At 29.7% G+C, this 19390-nt stretch overlaps 2 protein-coding genes across 2 annotated transcripts; both read left to right on the forward strand.

Moving 5' to 3' along the window:
• Nucleotides 1-16: 16 nt before the first annotated feature.
• LOC128395485 (FERM domain-containing protein 5-like) lies at nucleotides 17-9749 on the forward strand. Its single transcript, XM_053355912.1, has 8 exons — nucleotides 17-3769; nucleotides 4034-4334; nucleotides 4441-4504; nucleotides 5580-5671; nucleotides 6394-6468; nucleotides 6560-6759; nucleotides 7183-7852; nucleotides 9306-9749. Exons 1-8 carry the CDS (start codon nucleotides 3331-3333, stop codon nucleotides 9307-9309), a joined length of 1845 nt encoding a protein of 614 aa, XP_053211887.1. The 5' UTR covers nucleotides 17-3330; the 3' UTR covers nucleotides 9310-9749.
• Nucleotides 9750-9908: 159 nt separating this feature from the next.
• LOC128395488 (neuroendocrine protein 7B2-like) lies at nucleotides 9909-11818 on the forward strand. Its single transcript, XM_053355915.1, has 5 exons — nucleotides 9909-10023; nucleotides 10381-10617; nucleotides 10720-11020; nucleotides 11097-11347; nucleotides 11421-11818. Exons 2-5 carry the CDS (start codon nucleotides 10465-10467, stop codon nucleotides 11493-11495), a joined length of 780 nt encoding a protein of 259 aa, XP_053211890.1. The 5' UTR covers nucleotides 9909-10023; nucleotides 10381-10464; the 3' UTR covers nucleotides 11496-11818.
• The last annotated feature ends 7572 nt before the right edge of the window (nucleotides 11819-19390 follow it).

Genomic DNA, 19390 nt, shown 5'->3' on the forward strand with positions numbered 1-19390 from the left:
TTAAAGTGATGAATTAATTTCTCGATGTGAATAAGAAATGACTGAATTTCCATGAAAATGATAATAGAAACACTTAAATGGCGCCTTAGTTGAGGTTCCACCTTTTCTTGTGTCTACATTTTCAGTTCTCTTTCTGTTCTCTTTCTTTTTCTTTTTCTCTTTCTTTTTTGTTCTTTTCTCTTTTTGTCTCTCTTTCTCTCTGTGTTGATTTTTTCTTCTCTCGATTCTGTTCATTTGAATTGTGTCTTTTTTTTTTCTCTCTCTCTCTCTGTCACTTACACATTTAAATTTCCATTAGTTAGTTACCTAATTAACCATAATCATCGACTTAAAGTTAATCATCAACATCTTAGTTTCTTTTCTAATTCTTTTTTCTTTTTTTTCTTTCCCATATTCCTCAGTCTTATTGGCTCTCTCTTTGCATAATTTTCTCTTTCTCTCACTTTGATGTTTTTACTCTTTTTCATTCTCTTTCATTCTCTCTTTTCCTCTCTTTCTTCTGACTCTTTTGTTTTGTTTTAGTTTTAGTTTTTTTTTGCTCTTCCATCATCATCTTATTACCATGAATTCAGTGTTGATTTTCTATTCTCTTTCAATGGAATCAAACCTTCACTCCAAAGGAATCAACATTGTAAACAAAAGACCAAACGTTTCATCTTCTTCATGATTTCATATATAATTTCCAGTATAGGAAGGTTTCCAATGGAAAAATAACCCCAGACCCGACTAGTGGCGTGATTTTATTGAAAAGCGCGATTTATGAACAACAAACTTGATGATTAAAGAGATATATAAATAGATAAAGAACTCAAAATCCAAATAACAACGCGCACCATTTTCGCCTTTCTCTCTCAAAGCTCTTTTTTCTCTCTCTCTCTCTCTCGCTCTTTGTCTTTCTTTTCTTCTTTCTTTCTTTAAAGGCTTCTTAAGAACTAACCATCAAAGTAACACATTGATACTTTTGCTGTTTAATCATCAACATTAACCACTAATTAACAGTATAATTGTGGATAACAAAACATCAAACACTTTACATCGGTGATATTGTGCCAATCGGAAAAAGAAATCTCCAAAATGATCTAAAATCAAGACGTAAATCCTCATTCTCATCCTCAACTCTCTTTCTCTCTCACCATCATCCTGATTTTAATTCAATTTTAATTTAATTTAATGTTCATTTTAATTCTACAAAATTAAAAACCAACGATCTACTAATGTAGATGATTAACTTTCAATTTTAACCTTCACTTTTAATTGTATTCAATACTAATCTTTGTCTTCATTTGTTATTTTTTTTCAAAGTTTGTTTGTGAAAGTTAATTGTTGTTAATCAATATGCTAATTCAACTTAGATCAGTTCCTGATTGAATTGAATGAATTATGATTTCTTTGACTCGCCATTCAAATACAAGTTTAATTAATGAATTCAATATACAATTCAACTACAAATATTTTTGTTTTTTATTTTTTATTTTACTTTAATTTAAATATTAAGTAACTTTATAGTTGAATTTATTAATTCAGAATCATAAACATCTTGTTGGATCAAGTTCAGTTCAATCGGGATACACTTTTACAGTTGCTGGATCAATTAGATCACCATTGAAATGGAAAAATTTGGTCCATTCTAAACAAGAAGTTTCAGATGATAGAAATTGGTATTTTAAATGAGAATTGTAATCTTCGATTCCAAGCTTAAAATTGACAAGATGTTGACACCAACTAATCCAAGGTTTATTGAATAAATCTTTTGAGCCTTTAAAGGTAGGATTAATCAAATGGTATTTAACGAACAAATCATTTCTTCGTTTTTCTTCGTAAATGTTATCAGGAAAAGTGTGGATGTAAAGTGTTTGATGTTTTGTTATCCACAATTATACTGTTAATTAGTGGTTAATGTTGATGATTAAACAGCAAAAGTATCAATGTGTTACTTTGATGGTTAGTTCTTAAGAAGCCTTTAAAGAAAGAAAGAAGAAAAGAAAGACAAAGAGCGAGAGAGAGAGAGAGAGAAAAAAGAGCTTTGAGAGAGAAAGGCGAAAATGGTGCGCGTTGTTATTTGGATTTTGAGTTCTTTATCTATTTATATATCTCTTTAATCATCAAGTTTGTTGTTCATAAATCGCGCTTTTCAATAAAATCACGCCACTAGTCGGGTCTGGGGTTATTTTTCCATTGGAAACCTTCCTATACTGGTTTTCATTCTCTTTCATTCTCTCTTTTCCTCTCTTTCTTCTGACTCTTTTGTTTTGTTTTAGTTTTAGTTTTTTTTTGCTCTTCCATCATCATCTTATTACCATGAATTCAGTGTTGATTTTCTATTCTCTTTCAATGGAATCAAACCTTCACTCCAAAGGAATCAACATTGTAAACAAAAGACCAAACGTTTCATCTTCTTCATGATTTCTTTCTCTATTTTCACCATCTTTTCTTCTTGTTTATGTCAATCTCGTCTTCTTCTTTTTCCCTTTCTTATTGTTAATTACATGAGATAAATGTTTATCTACAGTTAATTACATGTTCGATAAACTGTTGTCACCCATTGATAGACAGATTTTAGAGACAAATACACATCCAAGATTATAAAAGAAACAGTGATTGCTTGAGATTACCACTAATCCTTGAAAATACGAAACAAAAATAAGAAATATTACAGAATCTGGTCTCTGTATTACTACAAGATAAACCCATTAAATTGTGTCATCATTATTTGTGGACGGTGATATTGATTTAACCTTAATCTCGATCTGTTGGTATTGCTCATTTTTCGCTGAGCTGCAAAAACAATCAACTTGGAATCATTTCTCTAGCCCTAACCTATTTTCTGGTTTCACTGATTACCCATTTATTATGGATAATTTATTTCCTCAATCACTATCTTCTAAACAATTAATTTCCTGCCTGTAACAACAACAACAACATTACCTGTGACCCTTTAAAATCCAATCCAATCAATCTGGATAATCTACCTTCTTTATTTACCATCCAATGTAAATAATCTGGATATTTTTTGATTGTATTACGATTGAAAGTATCTTGCAATCTAAACCAAATAACCAACTCAGTATTACTAAATTATATTACAATTAGATCTGAATTATCATCATCACCATTTGGACACAACACCTCAAGTGCTCAATTCTCATATGCTTTGCTCCATTCATAACATAAAAATCCATTAACTTAATTACTCTCACACACATATATAATATTTTATATTCATCAAGCAACAATCAACAGTATTCATCGATCTATATCTTCGTCATAATAAAGATCTAAAGAAAATAACAACAATCAACCAAGAGAAATCAAAAAAGGACACCAATCATCATGAGTGAATTGAAGAGTTTGTTCAAATTTTCATCTAAAAAGGATCTCACATGTGATTTTAAAAGTACAATTAAACTTCTGGATGACGAGGAAGTACTTGAATGTGATTTTACCAAAGAGCATAAAGGACAACATTTACTCGATTATTGTTATAAGAATCTAAATCTATTGGAAAAAGATTATTTTGGTCTTCGATATGTTGATCAAAAGCAGCAAAGGAATTGGCTTGATCCAAGTCGATATATTCTAAAGCAAGTTAAAGGATTAAGCCCGATTGTTTTCTGTTTTAGAGTTAAATTCTATCCAGCTGATCCAATTAGATTGAAAGAAGAAGTTACCAGATATTTTATCTTCATGCAATTGAGACGTGATCTACTTCATGGGCGACTTCAATGTTCCTCGAATGAACTTCCAATTCTAATGGCTTACATAATACAATGTAAGTATCACCTAATAACCTCACATACTCTCTCTCTCTCTCTCTCTCTCTCTCTCAATTGTTACCAATGATCGGCTTTTATTAGTAAAAACAATCCATGAATTAACTTGAACTGAATTCTATTGAAACATTTAATGATTTTTTATTCATTGTTTCTACTCTAACGTTGCATAGAATTATTTTTTCCCTTTCATGGTTACTTGAGTTTTCAGTATTTGAATATTTGTTATATGTTTTGTATTATTATTTTCTTATTTCTTTTAGCCGAATTGGGGGATTATGATCCTCAAGAACATGGAGAGAATTATATTTCCAGCTTCAAATTAGTTCCAAACCAAACGGCGAAACTTGAGAAAACCGTCTGGGAGATTCACATGAAAGACATGAGAGGATTAACTCCAGCTGATGCTGAGCTCAATTTCATCAAGAAAGCATCAACCCTGGAAACCTATGGTATCGACCCACATCCCGTTAAAGATCATAAAGGTAAACAATTATACCTTGGAATCAATTATAATGGGATTACAACATTTCAAGGAAATCGTCGAATTCAAAGCTTTAAATGGTAAGAAACATCCTCGTCATCATTATATTGACATAATCATCTTGATTATTTTTTTTCTTAACTTCTAATTGTCTTATTCTTTTCTTTTTCTATCACACCATGTTAGGAATGAAATTCAAAAGCTCACCTATGAAGGAAGAATGTTCATCGTCCATGCATCAACTAATGATGTAAGAATTTAATTCATATTCTAATCATCTGATACAAAAATTAACCAATCAAACTTGAATCAATCAACAACCGATTTCTAGACAGACAATCAAACTATTCAGAGATTGAAATTATTCCTTTAAGAAATGAATGAGAATACATTTTATCCTGAATGATTTGTTATATTACAATCAAGTTTTTTATTTCCTTGAAGATAATATTAATGATGATTAGCTTGCAAACTGATTAATTTAACAATGACTATCATGTAACCAAGTCAATCTTCATAACCTTGTTATTTACTGAGATTTTATTATTATTATTTCTTCAAGGAAAAAAAAACTTCCAGCTCAGAAAAGACAATTAATATTTCCTCTATTGTATTATTATGACAATTTGGAAAATTACTTAACCATGATAGATTATAATCAATAATCATTTTGTTTACCCAATTGACCACAGTAACAAAAGACTAAATCAGATTAAACTCAAAATCTAATTTCAAGAGTTAACAGTTAATTACTTGAACCGAGTAACATAAAAACTAACAATTTATATTATAATCATAATCAATCTTTAATTTCCTAGTTGATTGTGTTTTCCTTCAATAATATTGATGAAGAGAAGAGTAAAAAAATCAAGCTCCAAGAGTAATATTTTCCTATGGAAAAAAAAGTTTCACTGGAAAATTGATCGATATTAACTAAGGGATATGACAAGTCATGGTTAGTTTAATTCTGGTATAAATCAACAGTCACAGTCGGAATTATATTTACAATGAATAATTAAGATGGTGTAACAATCAATTTTATCTAACAATTAATATACTCCTCATGAGTTCATCCTAATGTTGATTGTTTTATTGATTGTTGATGATCTTGTTTTTTTTTGCTGGAAGAGATTGTTATTCATTATAAATTTGATTATTTTCTCAATCCTGAATCGTCATTAAGGTTAATTGTTTGTTCAAATGTGAATTTCTTGTCTTGTTTGAAATTTTATAAAAAGAGATAATGATGATGTTTTTTACGAATAATTAACTAATTAACGTTTTTTTGCTTCTTCCTCTTCTTCTATGGTCATTTAATTGTCCAGAAAAAGAAACATCTAGTTGGGTTTAAATGTCCAAACACTTCGGCCTGTCATTTCCTCTGGAGATGTGCAGTTGAACAGCGATACTTTTTCACGTAAGTCTAATTGTTACTCTGTTGATTCTGCTATTCGACAATCAATCATCATGATCATGTTTTTAATTGTACATTTAACAATTAACTGATTAAATGGAAAACGTGAGAGGAACATGATTAACATGTATTTCATCACCAATGGCAATTAATTTTTCTCCATCATTTTGTCAACCATGTTAAGAGACAGAGACCAGGAAATGATACACGAAAGAAGGACTATCAAGAAATCAGTGAACTCGATTAATATGTAAACTAATTGAGCTTGGACTGAATTTTAACTGGAAGGAAATTATTATTTACTACTATTAAGTTAATTGTTTCTGACAACAATTCAAAGTTTACATAGTTTGTTTTATCAAAATCTAACTGTCAATTTATGAACTGTCTTAATTAGCTAATCATACATTTAGCTAGTTAATTGTGACTAAATTAACAATTGATGAGTTGAAACTAAATTGTCATCTGTATAATACTTTACCATTAGACACTGACTATTATTTATAGCACTTGAATCATAATGATCATTCCGCTGATCATAAAAAAAAGTGATTAACTCAAGATAATTTGAAATAATCATCAATCAGTGAATGATGATGATGATTATAAGTCAAGGATAACCTTTATTTAACTTGAGCAATCTTAGTATTGATTTTTTTGTTTTAGTTGATGATCTGATTTGATTATTTTTGATTGATTAAATAATTCTTGTCTTATATTTTCAGAATGAACTCTTCAAATGATATACCTTTGGTTACCACTGGAGGTGGGCTATTTAAAACATGCAAATTAAGATACACGTACGTTGATTTGAATAAGAAAAATATCCTATCAATTTCTGTCCTATGATTAAGTGCATTTCATAAATTGTAAATGGTTAATTGTTCACAGGGGTCGAGTTGAAAAAGAAATAATCAATGACATGAAAGGAATCGATCGGAAGGAAGCGACTATCCAACGAAGCTATTCAACAGCATCCGCACCTCCTCACATCCGAACTATCGGTCGTTCAAGTACTGCACCAATTACTACCTCTGAACAGGATCGAGAACACGAATCTCCTAATCGAGAATCAAATTTCAATGGGAAAGGTTAGTCATTTATTTTGATTATCTAACTAACGTTATATGTGCGTGTATTTGTCATTACCTAAACACTTTTTGTTAGATTAGTTGTTATTTTTCATGTTATACTGTTAAAACAATCAATCATAAATATCGTTATTACCTGTAAACCTTAGATTTACATTGAATATCTATCATCACAATGGTAATTTAACAACAATTATTATTGTAATAATTTCAAGGTTTTCGTTTTTAATGATTTGTCTTGTTTTTCTTTTCATTTTAATGGTTGTATCCACCCTTGGATTCTCATTTTTCATTAATAGTTGATGAAAAAAAAAATCTGATGAAATCAGTTACATGAAATATTATTGTTTAGATGAGTTTTTTCTCACTTATTGTATATATGTGAATTAATTTTTCTCTCTATTCAATTTCTTCCTTAATTAGATCCTTATTGGAACTATTCTACTTTCTCGGAACCAGAGGAAAATCATGTAACCTCTTCACCCCATGCTTTGGATCCTTTCGACGAGGAAGAGTGGGACACTTCAATGACGTCCACTCTTCCCACTGAGTTTGACTTGAGGCCTGATATTACGCCCACCGATGAAGAAAGTCGTTCTATGGCATTCGAAATTCCTGCTGTTCGATCTTCTCCGTCTGCGAATCTTTTCAAGAAAAATGGTACTGGCGAGGGTGGAGATGATACCACGGGAGATGATGAAGAGATAGAACATGATGACGATGATCTTGGTGATCATCATAATGAAAATAACATTGACCAGGGAAGCTCAGGGTGTGGAACTAGTGGCGATGGGAAAAAGTTGATTAAACCATTGATCAAATTATCTACACCCAATTCTGAGGATGATAAAAACGCTGAGGAAAATCCATTCGATCCACTAGGCTCGTGTCGACCGTGTTGCAATCTACTACACTTACGGACTTTCATGTTAACAGCATTATTGTTACTCTTGTTCGCCTCGTGCCTTGTTGTGTTGGTCATCGAATCGGAGTCCGATATGTTTGGACCTTTACGAAAAACCCCTGAAATGGTCATTCTTCGTCGAGATTATTATGAGCCAATGAAGAGAAATTTTATGAGAAAATTTATCAGGTGACATAGACAAGAATCTAACTAATATTCTTACCTCAGATGATGAATAAGCTCAACAATCAATAATAACTAATCATGAAAAAGTCATTATTGAGGAAAATGAATCAATTTCCTTTGTGAACATTGAAATAATGATGATGAAATTTTCTCAAAGGAAAAAAGTTCAATGTAAATATTATTTGGTTTAACAACAATCTTGATTGTTACCGGTGATAAAATTAGGGTTTATAATTATCATGACAAAAAGGAAACAATTATAAAACAATAACCAAACATAGAGAAACAATCAAAGAAGGAGGAAAATTGAAACCATTTGAATAATAACATGATTCCATAATCAATATTAATCTTTGGATTGCTGATTAAATCAAATTATCATCAATCATCAATTATTATTATTTGATTGAATTTAGGATCAAAACGTGATGCAAATAATTCACAATCAAGGACATTACAGTCAAATCACTTTGAATTCATATACTCAAAAGATTGAATTTATCTTTCAGAGGAAACAAAATTTTTTTTATTAATTATCAATTCGTCTCTTGCTCTATCGAACTATGTAAATCATGATCAATAATTTTTATTTCTTAAAATTAGTTAAAAAACTATTGTGAAATTTGATTATAACAATAATGACATTGACAATTGATTATCGAATCTGAAGGAGAAGTTGTAGTGAAATTTAATTATTAATTATATTAAATCTAAACCAGAAAATTTAATTCATGAAACATTTCACTGCAACTTCCAATTCAGGTTCGATAATGAATTGTTATTGCCATTATTGTAATGCTCAAATTTCACAATAGTCTTTTAACTAATTTTAAGAAATAAAAATTTATTGATTATGATTTACATAGTTCGATAGAGCAAGAGACGAATTGATAATTAGTAAAAAATTTTTGTTTCCTCTGAAAGATAAATTCAATCTTTTGAGTATATGAATTCAAAGGGATTTGACTGTAATCATTTTAAATCAAATGACATTAGGTATCTTAAAGATACTTGATTTCAAATTGCTGATTTAAATTGTTAACTTTAATCAAAAAGACATTTTCCTCTTTTATATTACAATTATAAAAGATAAACGCTAATCAACAATTAATTTGATTAACATTATCTCATCATAATTAACCACTTTTAAACATTTTCTTTCTGTATGGTTATGATTTCCATGTTTCCGATTTTTCTGTCCACTTTAAATTTATTTATTTCTAATTATTTAATCGTTTGCATGTAATCATTTATTTACTTTTAATTATTATTATTATTGCAAATTTCTATTGATTGTTCACAATTTACACAGTCAATTAACATCAAACGCACTTGATTAACTTTGATGAGTTAACTGTATCTTTATCACCCAAAGATGAGCACATTTACTTACCCAACTATTTAATTCACAAATAACAATTTAATTTGTTTGAAATCCTTTAAATCTATTATATAGATAAGATTAATTTTAATTGTAAACAATTTAAACGTCCATTCCTGATATAAACCAACAACAACAACAACAACAACAAAGATCTGACCAAAAAGACTGACCAATTTGTGAGAAACCATAACAATTCATCCAAGAAAACTAATTGTGACAATTATCAATCATTGTATTCACCTATGAATTTAATTAAGTGAAACTCAAACCATATAAACATGGTTTAAATTGTAACAATTAACAAAAAATTCCGAACCCAAGAAAAAACAAACCTTTAAACAAACTAATCCATTCATGAAAAGCTAACAGAGAAAAAGCCATTGACGAACATACAAAACAATTAACAATTCTTTAAATTGATGTAATTTCTAAAAGATAATCATCTTAATCACAATTTGTACAATTCTCATGACCCAAACAATTAACGATAATATAAACCAATTGATATTGTCTTGATTTTGTATTTCTGTTCATCTCTTTAACTGAATTTGACAATTTGACAAAAGAGAAGCAATAAAATAACATATCACTTTGTCATCTTTTTAATTGTGTAATTTAAATTCTTCCCAAATGTTCAATAGAACATTTAATCAACTCGAATTTGGGCTACTCTGTATTCGAGAAAAATTATCGATCCAAATTGTTACGCATTCGTTTTGAGTCATTTGGGTTTCATTTTCGATTTTCGTGTTTACAATATGGCAACTCTTTGATTCTCTTAACAATTAAGGTAAGAATAATTTTCTCTTTCTAATTAATTGTAACAATTAATTTCTATCAAGAGATTAATGTTCCTCTATTGTTGATTTGATTCTCTAATTTTAAATTGGAATAATTTTCTTTCTCTGATAATCTTTTCATCTCATTGACCATTTGATTTTCTGTTCTGTTGCTAAGCTTTTCGTCCCCTTTTTCAATTCTATTAATAGATTTTGTTGATTCTCCATTTTGGAAATTAATTTCTTTTCTCAATTGTTAATTAGTTGTGTTCTCTGTTCATTTATTGAGTCAATTAAATTCCAAATGTTTTCTAATTGTGAACATTTCATTCATAATTCTAACGGTTTCTTTGTTTATCCATTCACAGGTTTGTCTCAATTCGGATTTTGCTTTTGATTATCGAACATTAAATTGATTGATTTTGTAATTGTCACCAATTCAAGTGGATAGAATGTTATTCAGATTTTTAATTGTTCCATTGGCTCTTCTCCCTTTCGCCTGTGGTTATGGTAAATTAATCCAATTGGGTGATGGTTTACTCCAAGAACTTTTCAACCGATATGGATCAAGTATAAAAGATGATCCATTTGAAGTAGATTTTGATGTAAGAATTAACTGGATTCTTTTTGGTTAATTGTTGACAATTTTGCTTTTTTTTCTCGATTACAATTGATCTAATTTTGTCTTTTTCTCTATTTGTGATTAGAAACAAGGAGGTGGAAGTTTAAACTTACCTGTTGATGAAGGAACTTTAAGTAAAATCCCTCGATCAAAATTCCAAACTCGTATTGATGACATTCTATTAGGAAGTGAACCTTCACTTCGTGACTCCGAATATCTTGAACATTCATCACTTTTCGGACCAAAATACGTTCAAGGAGGTGCAGGGGAAGGTCGACAATTGTTAAAACCCGATGGATCTGTTGAAAACTTCCAAGTGATCAAATCAGATTCCATTTTACCAGCGTATTGTGATCCTCCGAATCCATGTCCAATCGGCTATACAAGTAAATCAATTTCATTTCATTTTTCTTTTCTCCCTAATCAACTAATTGTACTATTTTCTCCTTCTCAATTGTTCAGCTGATGATGGTTGCTTGGAGACTTTTGTTAACTCAGCGACATTTAGCCGTGACTATCAATCATCACAAAAGTGTATGTGCGACCGTGAGCACATGTTTGAATGCTCAGGTAACACGGAGGAAAATCAATTGGACGCTTTGGCTCGATCGATACAAAACAATGTAATTTCAGATTCGGAATTTGATGAATTGGTCGACCGAATGCAAGAAGGACACAAAGTGGTCGCTAAAAAGTTTCACGCCACCAAAAAGGTAAAACCGTTGATTGATTGATTATCGATTGTCGATGTATTTTAACTGTCTGTCTTGTCTTTTTTGTTTCCAGCGTAATCCTGATTATCTAATGGGCGAGAAATTACCAGTGGTCGCCAAGAAATCACCTCATCTTGCTAAGAACTGAATTAACTAATTTGAGAAAACCGTTAATTTCCATTCATCTCTTATCCTCCATTACTTCTGATTATTGATTGTGAATTCCTTAATTTCCTATTGATCTCTTTCTGATTGTTAACTATCATAATTGTAATTGTTTCATATCACAATTCTATTTAATCTCTTGATTGTTTCCAATTCCGATTTAATTTCCGATTGTTTCAACTGTCTCAATTCAAATTATTTTTATTTTTATCATGATTACATCTCCAATTGTTATTATCATCAACCTGATTAACTGGCAACAATTTAAAGCTCTAACAAAAAATAAAAGATATCCTTTAATTCAAATCCAATTTACTATTCTTAATTTATGAAATTAGAATACATGTATCAATTAATACATCTAATAATTTACTTCTAAAAGCCATTTACAGAACCGATAATCAAACGAACTGTTAATAAATACCAGACCATCAAATACTCAAAGTAAATACCTGAGTAAATGAAGATGATTAATAACAAATATCACCCAATTAGCTGAGCTAAATTAACACTAGAATTGAGAATTAGTCATTGATATTTAACCATGAAGAAAATGATGTACAAAAGGATGAGGTTCAGGGAAATCACCATCAGTTTAAGGGCTTTTCCATTAACTAATTTTTTAAATCAATTTGATTAATCTGAATTATGGTGAGTTTTTTAGATAAGATTATCTAATCATCACTACGATTAGATTACTTGTTGGTTATTTGAAATGCACAGTGGAAGCTACGGCAAAAAGTTAATGGAAAAGGTAAAGCTCGGTTATTTTTCGAAATCAGCTGACAATTAACCGACCAGCTGATATTTTAACCAACATTCACCGAGTTTAATTCGGTTTTTCAGTTAATGGAAAAGCCCTTTAATTTGTTTTGTTTTCAAAAGTAGAATCAAGTTTATCTCATTATCATGAATTTCAACCTTTTTCTTGTCGTTCTAATTTATCTAGTTTCCATTCTTACAACTGTTTCAACAGATCAATGCTCCAAGGAGGAAGACGATAACGAGGGTATACGGTCGTCGCCAATTCGTAACAAAAATGCCCAAAATGGTTCATCTAAAAGAACGTTATAAACTAATTGTGATCGCTTTTAGTGTATGATAAATATTCTAGTAAATAAAATAATTCGATAATATTTTTGCTATTCAATCGATTATTTCGGAAAATCTGAGAGGTATTCTTACTCTCTGACCATTGAAATTCAATGAGTTTCACCTTTTGATTCCTTGGTTCCTGTCAATCAATCAAAAAGTAACAAAATCTTTTTGATATTTCTACTGCTAATCAAGTAAACTAATCAGTGTGATTGAGAATTAAGGGCTTTTCCATTAACTGGGAAGCCGAATTAAACTCGTTGAATGTTGGTTAAAATATTAGCTGGTTGGTTAATTGTCAGCTGATCGCGAAAAATAACCGAGCTTTACCTTTTCCATTAACTTTTTGCCGTAGCTTCCACTGTGCTTTTCAAATAACCAACAAGTAATCTAATCGTAGTGATGATTAGATAATCTTATCTAAAAAACTCACCATAATTCAGATTAATCAAATTGGTTTATTGGTTTATTGGTTAAAAAATTAGTTAATGGAAAAGCCCTTTAGTTAAATTGTTTCTGGTAGATTGTTGGTAGATTGATGAAAGACATTAATAGTTAACAATTGATTAAGGTGATAACAATTACTTTGGTTTATCAAATTATCAATTTTGTTTTATCAATTGATTTTTTAGTCAAAAATATAAAATGTTTCGTATTGTGCTTGATTAAAATGCCGTCGATTAAATCGGTAACTTAATATCGATCGGTAGGCCTAAATTCTTACCGGTTTTCAATGAGAATTTCATTCAAATTGATGAAAAAATGAGCCTGTGAATTAAAGGCATTAAATTTAGTGTTTATATCGAGTCTTCCAATTAATGCCTAATTCGGTTGGTTTTGTGTTAGAAGATAAACCAACAATTGTAAAATTTTAAGACGCAGAATTTAGTTGGATTACAGTTCTTCTTCTGGATAGAATGGACATTGGACAACATCGAGAAGGAATCTACTAACGATCATCTTCACTCAATTCAATTCAATTATTCAAATCAAAATAAACAAGGTAATTAAAGTTAGCAAAAGCTTAAAGATAAAACTTAAGGTAAATATTGAGAATATGAGCTCAATGTTAGTTCAATTGTCGATTAAACTTCCGAACAAAATGATATAAAAAGGATCAATTTCATGACGATTATCATCAGTTTCATTTCGTTTTTTTCAAAAGTAAAACTAATAATCTCTTAAACTTTTTCTTCTTCTTCGTTATAATCACCATGAATTTCCATCTTCTTTCTATCATTCTAATTTTCATTATTGGATATGCTTCAGCTCAACAAAATGTAAGATGGGTTAGATCACAATCATGCGGAACTGTCTTCAACCCTGAAATCGGTTATTTCAAAATATGTCCCCAGGATAAAGCAAACTCGCAATGATAATCGTCTCATTCCCAGAGCTATGGTTAATCATAAGTGGCGAAAAGATAAAAAACTTCAAGAAACGAATTATCATCACTGATAATATATGAAAAAATATAAGCTAAAAAACAAAATAATTTAATCATATTTTTTCTACTTAACCAATTATTTCGCGATTCGGAATCATTATTATTTTCAGATTCAACCAATAATAATTAATACCAACAATTGTAAGATTTTACGGTGCAGAGAAATCAAGAAAAAAAGTGAATGTTGATTTGTATTTTTCGTGAATTGAATTTAATCAACCATTGATTTTGTGATTTTAACCTTCAAATAAAAATGCCTAACGAAGTAGTTCTGTTCCTTAGTTTTAATTTATTAACAATTCTTAGTTTTTTTCTTCAAATTGTCTCAATCAAAGCGGGTAAGAAAACTTATTAATCTCTTTGGTCCTAATCCAAACCTTAATCGAAAAAAACAAATTGCTTTTTCTTTCTTCCTTTCGGAAAAGAGGGAATCGCTTCCTCAGCCGATAAAATGGAAGTTCGAGATAATATTTAATCATCTCTCTGTTGTTTTCTTTGCTTCAATGAAGCTCCTGTAGCCCAGAATTGGCACCGATGTCGAGCTCGACCGCTTGTATGATCGTGCTAAATCTTGGATAATAGTCGATGTGAAAAAGATTGTGTACCTTCAAATAATTGTTTTGAGAGGCCGTCTTGATCAGACTTTGCCGAGACAATGGTTAACATAACTCCAAGGAGAGTTATGAGAAGAGCAAGGACTTTCACAAAGTTGAAATTCATGATGATATTAGTTAATTTTATCACTTTTACAAAGCTAAACAAGAAACTTTGATTGTTATCGATGAGAATCAAGTTGAATGGAACTGATACAAATTCAATTAGAAACTCATCTTTTTTATAGCTCAGAGCAAAAGTATTGGGAATCAGTTAATCAACGATGATTAATCATTTCAACGCCACATCACCTCATCATCCAAAATCTGAATAAACATGGAAACAAATTGAACCCATTTTTAGGTGAAAGTGATAATTAAATCATTTATTTTTCTCTTCACTTTTCTGAATTGTTTGGTAAGCTGATTGTTCATGTTTATTTTTCACAAGCCAAGTTCATTTTAATCAGAAAGATGATTAATTTTTTGACTACAGAGGTTGCTACACTTAGAGCAAAAAATAGCGCTGTCTACATAACTAAAAGGGTTAATCTCTTGATGAACTAATCCTTAAGCTAATCCAAGCTTAATGGTACTAATCCACTAGGTGGAGACTGTGAAAGTCAAGTTGTAATTGTCTTTGCTTAATTTTGTTTACATTCAAAGAAATTTGATTGGACAGTTCTAGATACATTTACTTGACTATTATTAAATGAATGCGGTGCTAATTGTATTTTTGGTGCTAAAAGTAATACAGAATACTAATTTATAATTTACTCCAAAAAGCCATTTACATAACCAACATTCACCAAATCTATTGATTAATGAGATGTAAGAACCAATAATCAAATGAACTATTAATAGATACCTGACGATCAAATACTCAAAGTAAATACCTGAGTAAATGAAGATGATTAATAACAAATATCACCTAATTAGCTGAGCTAAATTAATACTAGTATTGAGAATTAGTCATTGATATTTAACCATGAAAAAAATGATGTAAAAAGGATGAGGTTAGAGGGGAATCACTATCAGTTTAATTTGTTTTGTTTTCAAAAGTAGAATCAAGTTTATCTCATTATCATGAATTTCAACCTTTTTCTTGTCGTTCTAATTTATCTAGTTTCCATTCTTACAACTGTTTCAATAGTTCAATTGTCCGAGGACGAGATAATACGTGCCAAGTCGTGGCAAAAATCGCGAAACACTTCAAGAGTGAAAGACTCCTATTCATAATTTCAAGAGCAATTTTGTGGTTCATGTAAAATTTGTAACGAACGAATTGTGATCACTTTTAGTATGATAAATATTCTAGTAAATAAAATAATACGATAATATTTTTTGCTATTCAATCGATTATTTCGGAAAATCTGAGAGGTATTCTTACTCTCTGACCATAGACATTCAATGAGTTTCACCTTTTGATTCCTTGTGTTCCTGTCAATCAATCAAAAAGTAACAAAATCTTTTTGATATTTCTACTGCTAATCAAGTAAACTAATCAGTGTGATTGAGAATTAGTTAATAAAAATAATGATCAAGGATCGGTTATAAATAATGAATGACATTGGACACAAAAAGAAAACATTAGATAAACAAACCAACCTTTAATTGTCCATCCAATTGACTTTAAATGATCATGTTGATTGTTGTTTTAATTGCTTTCCCACAATTAAGAAAACTTTTCCATCACATTGATGTAATAATTAAAGGGTCAAACGTGAATTGATTAGTAAATCAATCTGGTTGAACAATAAAAATTGTTAAAGTTTCTCTTCAACAAATCGTTAAAAAAAGTTTCAAAATGAAACAACTGATTGATTGAAGTAATTAGTTAGGTATTCAAGTTAATTGAAAGATTGTTTAATTTGTAATGAGAAACTGAATTAAATTGATTCTATGTTTTAACATCAAGAATTAAGATAAACAATCAAGAGAAAATTTTTCCGTTTCAATAATCCAGGATTCCTTATGATCTATTACAAGGTTTAACTACAATATCAATTATACAGTTTAGAAATCGTTTAATTGGTCGCTTAATTGTTGATCTAATTGAATGATATTAATTTTTGGCTCAAAAAGCCAATTTAACTTGATTAAAGATAAAAAAAAAGTTTTCAATGAAGTGTAAATGTTAATAACTAAAAAGTGAATTAACTTTGTACTCTTGTTTACAAACTCCCAATTTCTTAATGTGATCTTAATAGATGATCAAAGTTAATAAGCCATCAATTATGTTTAATTAACTAGTTTGTTTTTGTTTTAAAATTATCACACCTTAATAATTTATCTGTTAGATTTGACATCCAAAATGTTTTTTAGATAATATAATTGAGATACATTATTAGATATATATTAATACAAGCATTTAGATTTTTCTATTGAGTTATAACTCAATAATGAAAGATAATCGTCAAGTTACCAACGTGACCTCAAAACAATCTGTAACATTATATTAGATCCTAGATTATTATTGATCTTACAAGACTTAACTCGATTCAATTGTTAAAAGATTTAATTAAATCAATGTGAATGATTATTGTTGATTGATTGAAATTGTAATGATATTGTAATGATTATTATCTTTATGCTCTTACTAACTTTAATTACCTTGTTTATTTTGATTTGAATATCAAGTGGGAATTAGTTAGTCATCAACACGAATGATATAAACGTTTATACAGCAATTCAATCATTGAATTTTCATCTCAATTAAAAAATCTATTTGACTTTTGGTACATTGTATTTAGTTCATATACTGTTTCCTTTTCCTTCATTGAAACTTAAAATTGAATTTGTTTTGTTTTACCAAATGAATGTTTAATCAGATTTAATCAACTTTTCGGGTATTCAAATTAAAGATAAAAACTTTTATTCAATTACAACAATACAAATTGTTTCAACAAGAGGCTTCATTGTGTGTTTCCTTTTCCTCATTTTTTTAAATAAAAGTTTTACTTTGAGTACCAAAATCATAATACTGCTCTTATTGTTGTTCTTTTTATAATTTTATTTGGAAATCTAAATTAAATAAACATTCCAAGTTATGACCAGTAAAGAACGAAAGTAGTATTTTCAAGCTTTCGTGGTTATTCTGATTTTAAATTACTTTTCTTCGCAATTACTAAACTGTTGTCGTGCCCCGTATGTTTCTTACCTGTGTTGCTTGAGAAAATTTGAATTAAATTGAACTGAATATTAAGACTAACTTGATTAACTTTGATGTTTGATTACATTTGATCAACTAAAAAGTGATTTAACTTGTTAACTGCTTTTAAATAGCCAATTGTTAATTTTTGTTGTCGTCCTTTGTGATATAACTTTTCATATCACATATATTACGAAAGTAATAAAATGTGATATATCCCATATTTCAACGGGTATAGTTTAGAAACATGATTCGAAATAATTGCTTAGATTTGAAAAATGTTGTTTAAATTAGAAATGTTCGATTTGAGTATAATCGTCATATCGATCGACGAAATATCGATATATATCGATATAAAAGAAAGATGAAAAAGAAAAGAAAAGAAAGGAAAAGGAGGAAAAGTCAAGATTACAAAGATTGTTTCAAAACCAGATGATCCAAACGATAGTTACTAGACGATTGATGAAAAAGATAAAAACCATGAACTGTAATCAGTGATGGTATGAAACGAATAAAACCTAATAAATAAAATAATTTAATCATATTTTTGCCCGTCAACCAATTATTTTGAGATTCACATTCAAAACAATGACATTTAAACGCGCTCTTTCATCATTGACCTAAAATGGCCTATGATCTTCGAATGTAAAATGCAGTATCGGTTAAATTCACACTATTCAAATCTTTAGGACTCATAGTTACCGAGAAAAGTGACGAAAATAGCTGAATATCTGGACTTTTGGAAGACACGTATTTGAATTGTCTCTTCTCGATCTATGCGAAAATTGTATCGATGATTTTAACCTTAGTAGAGACCATGATGGTAACTCTCATCTTCTTCTCACAAAAGATTTTGAATAATGATTAGATTAACACGGCAATACAGCATTCAACATCACCATTTGTTGACAAAACTTATCAGAACTAGAGGAAACTTCTCGGATCGTGGGTGAAATCAGACGAAAATGTGAGACTTGAAATAATGTTGAATGAACGGATTATTTTAATGTTATCATATTAGTTTTAAATCAATTCGAAATTGACAGATAAATGATGTGTTGGAGGATTGTTTATTTGACCGATAGGGATAGAGAAAGGACAGAATGTTAATGGATTCAATTTATTAATTAGATGTCACTCCTGCATTGGCCATATTGTTGATCACTTCGTTAGATCACTCGGCAACGTCAACGGAGATCTTCCATAGTTCAGGGACCAGTACCGACAACAGCTTTAACCGTCTCTCTTTTCCACCACAAGTCCCATGGTTGTATAGAGAAGTGTAACAAGCGTGATTATCAGAACTTGGATTAGATTGAAATTCATAGTGTATAACTAAATAAATGGAATACTTATGATGAGATTATTATACTTAGACACCGTAATAAAACGTTGATTGATATCACTTTGAACACAAAACGAATGAAACTAACGATGGTTCGTTTAAGAATTGATACTTTTTATATCATTTTATTCGGAAGTTTGATCGACAATTGAACTAACATTGAGCTCATATTCTAAATATTTACCTTAATTATTATCTTTATGCTCTTACTTACTTTAATTACCTTGTTTATTTTGATTTGAATATC

The sequence above is a fragment of the Panonychus citri genome, unplaced genomic scaffold, assembly GCF_014898815.1.
Source record: "Panonychus citri isolate SS breed McGregor unplaced genomic scaffold, ASM1489881v1 Contig00141, whole genome shotgun sequence".
Lineage (NCBI taxonomy): Eukaryota > Metazoa > Arthropoda > Arachnida > Trombidiformes > Tetranychidae > Panonychus > Panonychus citri.

What these genes read in the sequence shown, in the direction of transcription:
- LOC128395485 (XM_053355912.1), top strand. Translation starts at nt 3,331, where the DNA reads ATGAGTGAATTGAAGAGTTTGTTCAAATTTTCATCTAAAAAGGATCTC. An exon ending in CGAATTCAAAGCTTTAAATG is followed by an intron (nt 4,335 to 4,440) that starts GTAAGAAACATC and finishes ACACCATGTTAG; the next exon opens with GAATGAAATTCAAAAGCTCA. An exon ending in ACATGCAAATTAAGATACAC is followed by an intron (nt 6,469 to 6,559) that starts GTACGTTGATTT and finishes AATTGTTCACAG; the next exon opens with GGGTCGAGTTGAAAAAGAAA.
- LOC128395488 (XM_053355915.1), top strand. Translation starts at nt 10,465, where the DNA reads ATGTTATTCAGATTTTTAATTGTTCCATTGGCTCTTCTCCCTTTCGCC. An exon ending in CATTTGAAGTAGATTTTGAT is followed by an intron (nt 10,618 to 10,719) that starts GTAAGAATTAAC and finishes ATTTGTGATTAG; the next exon opens with AAACAAGGAGGTGGAAGTTT. An exon ending in ATGTCCAATCGGCTATACAA is followed by an intron (nt 11,021 to 11,096) that starts GTAAATCAATTT and finishes TCAATTGTTCAG; the next exon opens with CTGATGATGGTTGCTTGGAG.